This window comes from Myotis brandtii, unplaced genomic scaffold (assembly GCF_000412655.1).
Source record: "Myotis brandtii unplaced genomic scaffold, ASM41265v1 scaffold136, whole genome shotgun sequence".
Taxonomy (NCBI): Eukaryota; Metazoa; Chordata; class Mammalia; order Chiroptera; family Vespertilionidae; genus Myotis; species Myotis brandtii.
In genome coordinates this window covers 1,252,211-1,257,140 of record NW_005354829.1, presented here as the reverse complement: position 1 = coordinate 1,257,140, position 4,930 = coordinate 1,252,211, and the positions used below count along the sequence as shown (strand labels likewise).

Below are 4,930 nucleotides of genomic sequence, written 5' to 3'. Positions count from 1 at the left end.
GAAAGACGGAGAGAAACACTGACCTAAGAGCAACAGTTGGTTCCTCCTGCATGAGCCCAGACAAGGGCCCGGGTCGGGCAAGAGCCTGCAACCAAAGTATGTGGCCTTGTATGGAGTTCAACTCAGACCCTTTGGTCGGCAGATCAACGGAGTATCTACTGAGCCAAACTGGCTAGAGTTCTTATGATTATTTTTTTAAAGGAAAGTGTAGAACACAGCACATAGTTGTCTCATATTGTATTATGGAACAATGCTATGTAATAAAAGGCTAATATGCAAATAGACCCAATGGCAGAACAACCAAACAACTGAACAACCAGCCGCTATGACATGCACTGACCACCAGGGGGCGGGCACGGAACATGGTGGGCATTGGCCATGGTGGCATGGTGGAACGGGGGCGCCAAACCATGGTGGGGTGCTGGTCACTGTCATCAAGACAAGTGGTTACTGAAAATTCTTTGCTCCTGTGCACTGGGCGCTCACACCCACTGCCAGCGCAGGCAACACTCACACCCACAGCTGGAACTGAAGCTGCTGCTTGCAGCCGCTGCCTGCGGCCAGCGCCTGTCCTGATTGCTCAGTGCTCTTAGTGGGTGCAAGTGGTGACTGCTGGCCTCAATTGCCCCTAAAAGCTTCTCCACCTCCCCTTGCTCCTGAGTGGCGACCGGGGAAGCAGTCACTGCTCAAAACTGCTATCAGCCTGTTCCAGCTGGGCCGGTGCTTTCATCACACGGTGGGGCTGCCGGCAGACAGGGGACAAGGGGCCAGGTGGGCCGGGGCGTGGAGAATGGGCCAAGACCCGCCCCTGTGCCCACTGATGTCTCACAGCCCACAGCTCCTTTCAATGTGCACAAATTCGTGTGCTGGGCCCCTAGTTAATATATAATCTGTGTCTATACTTGTGTGTTGTGTATGATTAGGATGTTTTTGGATGGATACAGAAGACACTTAAGGATGGTCAGGCAGGAAAAGGTATAAGGAGGTTGGGTGACCTCTCTCCATGATGAGAGAGCAATTTGCTTTTCAGTGTGTCCTACTTAAGTGATTTTTACTAAATTTATCTATATTGTTCTAATTTTTAAAATGTTTCCCAACAAATAAACCTAAATGATGTTCATTGGAAAATAGCTACAATCCAGGTATTAGTTTTACTCACTAAGGAAAACATTTATCCTACTCCTGTTTGGACACAGCCATTCCTGTGGAGGAAGTCCTCAAGCCACATGATCTCTGGAAGGTCAGTTCTCTCATCGTGGGGACTCCGACACGATCTGTGCATCCAGGCTTCTGGCTCAGGGCCTCATATCGAGTGAGAGCTCATACAACATTTGCTAGATGGCCCTAGCCAGTTTGGCTCAGTGGGTGGAGCATTGGCCTTGAACTGAATGGTCTGGGATTTGATTCTGGTCATGAGTACATACCTTGGTTGCAGGCTGTGTCCCAGGCCCTGATCAGGGCTCCTGAAGGAGACAACCAATGGATGTGTCGCTCACACATCCATGTTTATCTTGGGTTTTGGGCTCTATCCCCAGTGGGGGCCATGCAGGAGGCTGCCAATCCATGATTCTCTTTCAACATTGATATTTCTGTTGGTCTCTCCCTCTCCCTTCCTCTCTGAGATAAATGAAATATATATTTTTTAAAAAGGTAGCTCTGACTCTACCTGTTAACAGAAGTCTCTCCCAATTATGTTTTTTTATGCCATTGTATTTAGACATTAGTTTCAATGATTCATTTTCTAATGAGTCACCTATTTTCAAAATAATAGTGCTTTATATTTCAAACAAATAAATAATATTTTAATTAAAGTAAATATCTTCTTTGTAGGTGAAGTTATTGAACAACTGCTATAGGATTAAGTCAAACTACTGTAAATTCCTATGGTAATATTTTTAGCAGTTCTTATGAAAGATTTTCATTCTCCCACTCATCATTAATGTACATTTCACTAATGTCTACTTGTATTCATGAATCATGGCAAACAGTAGCTTTTCACCTCACAATACATGCATTCTTCTTCACCCCTTGCAGCGAAGTAGGGCCTTACAATGACTTTTAGAAAATGGAAAAAAAGAAAAGTGTGTGTCTCTTCCTGGTGTTGGCCTTCAGTGCTCAGGGTGGCCTTCAATGCTCCCTCTTTCTCTAGTTGTACTGACCCAGTGCTGTGACAACACATGACTGAGGGAGTTAGATCCCTGGGTGGGTAATGGAGCAGCGCCTGCTGGCCTACATTGCACTTTACAACAATAAGCACCTGAGATCACCACAGCATAGCATGGCCATTCTGATCAGTGCAGTGGTCCCTTGTACCTCAATAAATATCACCACAGCATAGCAGGGCCACTCTGATCAGTGCAGTGGTCCCTTGTACCTCAATAAAAGCTCTGAGGAGAAACTTTTCCAGTTATGGAGAGACAAATAGTACAGAGATATGCACAGTAAGACTTTATTTCCAAACATTGTAAACAATACCATACAGGCATACAAACAGAAGCGTGTTCTCAAAGGTTGACAATTTCCCATAAGGTCAAAATGAGCATGTGACCTTGGCAGGTCATACAGTGGTTGGAAAACATAGCTTTACAGCCCTGGCCACTTGGCTCAGTTCCTTGGAATGTCTTGTCACACAACAAAAAGTGGGCAGGTTTGATTCTCAGTCAGGGCACATAGGCTTTGGGTCCAATTCGTGCTCAGGGTGAGTTCAGGAAGCAACTGATGGATGCTTCTCTCTCACATTGATGTTTCTCTCTCTCTGTTTCTCCTTCTCTCTCTCTCTCTCTCTCTATCAGTAAACATCATCAGGTGATGATTTTATTTTAAACATTTTTTTTATTGATTTCAGACAGTAAGAGGGAGAGTTAGGGACATCAACGATGAGAGAGAATCCTTGATAGGCTGCCTCCTGCGCACCCCACTCTGTGGATTGAACCCAAAACCTGGGCATGTGCCCTGACTGGGAATCAAAATGAACCGAGACCTTCTGATTCATAGATCGATGCTCAACCACTGAACCACTCCATCTAGGTGCAGTTGAGAAATTTAAAACAAAGGTATGTTTACAGTTGTTGGCAGGCAAAAGTTTATTCTCTTGTTATTTGTTATTAATTACTGTACATATTTGTAACACTATTGTCAACCTGCTTTTGCTCAGCCCTGCACATGAAATTGTTATAAAACATGAGACACAAAGCAAGACATTTAGAATTCCCAAAAACATTACATGGAAAATAACAAATAGTAAATAGAATATGTTTCTTATGGAAACTTCTGACTTAGGTCAGTCAAATCTACAGCACAGCCTCCCCAGAACTCAGCAAATGCAGCACAAACTGCAAGGACACCCTTGCCTAGGGAACCAGGGTGTGTTACCACACAAAGCCAGAGGAGGAAGCCCTGGCGGTGGGCTTCATATCTGGAAAATCCTGCTCACAATGTCAAAGGTGGTGATCAGCTTGCACAGGCAGGGTGGAAGGCACCCAAAATTGGTTTCAAATGTTCACACTGATGATGACTCCCCACGTATCAGAAGAGTATGACAAAGTATATTACTCACATGGTGACATTTTGGGGGAGAGAAGGGTAGATATTAGAATAGATCCCAGAAGGACTGAGAGCACAGGGAAAAGGGTCTAGCTTGTGGTGTTCATGTTGGTTACTGGGTGCTGTTGTTGGGAGCCTGCTGGCACTGATAGAAACTTGCTTGATTGGAACTTCCCCCCTGCCCCCAAGGATGGAGCACCTGGACTTTCTCATTAGCTCTCCCAGGTGTAAGGTCAGGGAGGAGAGAAGGGTGAGTCCTTAACACTTTCAACATTCAAACATCAAAAGAGGAATCAGGATTTTGATACTAAGTATTCCTTTCAATAAAAAGGGAAGAAAATAAGCAAACAAAATTCCCCCCAAGTTGTTCATCACTTCACTCTGATTGTAAGGGATTCTGAAGAAAGTCCAATGGAGAAATAAGGCATAAGTTTCTCTGTAAAGGTATCACGGAATCCATCCAAGAATGACCTGCTCTTCAAATTATAAAATGAAACCTCTCCCAACTCATAGTCCAGAAAAACGCCAATCTTATGTTGCCCTGCACAGAAAATGTGGAGTACATTAGTCTTCTGCTGATATTGCCAGCATCCATTGCTTGGGGATGGTGATCTGAGAGTATTTCTGAGGATAGATTCCTTACACACACCTAAGAAACAATCACCTGTGCCTCTTATTTCTACCTGCCAAAAATGCCTGCCAGCATCAAATCCCTCAGAACTCAGGACAGCTGGGGAAGAAGTAAGTGCCTGGGGATTAGGAAGACCATCTGCTGTACAATATGTCACACTTTTTCTATCTCTTGAGATAATGAGACTTAGATGGGCAGTTTCAGGATCCAGCGTCAAATCTACCTGAAATATACGGATCATTTTATGCAGGCCTAAGTAATGTGGGGGGAGAGTGAAAATCTCCTTTGGTAATTCACATGAAAACACTGCTGGGGTCTCTAGGTTTCCATACCCGTTGTGGATCCTTTCAATACCTGTGAGTAAATCCTCATCTGTCTGCAAACACTTCTCTTCTATTTTACTTAACAGAATGTTTAGCCTGAACATATGGTATGAAATTTGCTTTCCATTTTCAATTAGTTTTTCTTCAACATCATTCTCTTCTATAAGCAGATCATTATCAATTTCATCTCGCTCTCTTTCCAATAAAAACTTAAGTTCTTTACATTCATAGTCCAATTCCTCCCTCCATTTTCCCATCTTTCTCTTTACTTCACAAGTATTTGCAACTTGTTTTTTATATACAGTTTCATCACTTTCAAGGCTGTTAGTGAGGACCCCAATGTGCCTTTTGAGCATCCCCCGGTGACTAGCTGCTGCTTCCTCAATGGGGATCAGGGGCTGATCCGGGGGGTCTAAGGAGCCCTTGCACTGGG

The 4,930-nt window shown here is 44.0% G+C and overlaps 1 protein-coding gene and 1 pseudogene across 1 annotated transcript in view; one reads left to right on the top strand and one right to left on the bottom strand.

Moving 5' to 3' along the window:
* LOC102250178 overlaps positions 1-4,930 on the top strand; it is a 10,530-nt pseudogene that overhangs the window by 3,378 nt on the left and 2,222 nt on the right.
* The window catches only part of LOC102248692 (tripartite motif-containing protein 60-like), a 1,916-nt gene continuing 900 nt past the window's right edge, over positions 3,915-4,930 (bottom strand). Inside the window, exon 2 of the mRNA XM_005860541.2 lies at positions 3,915-4,925. Coding sequence (XP_005860603.2) covers positions 3,915-4,925 — 1,011 coding nt within the window. The remainder of the gene's footprint in view (positions 4,926-4,930) is intronic.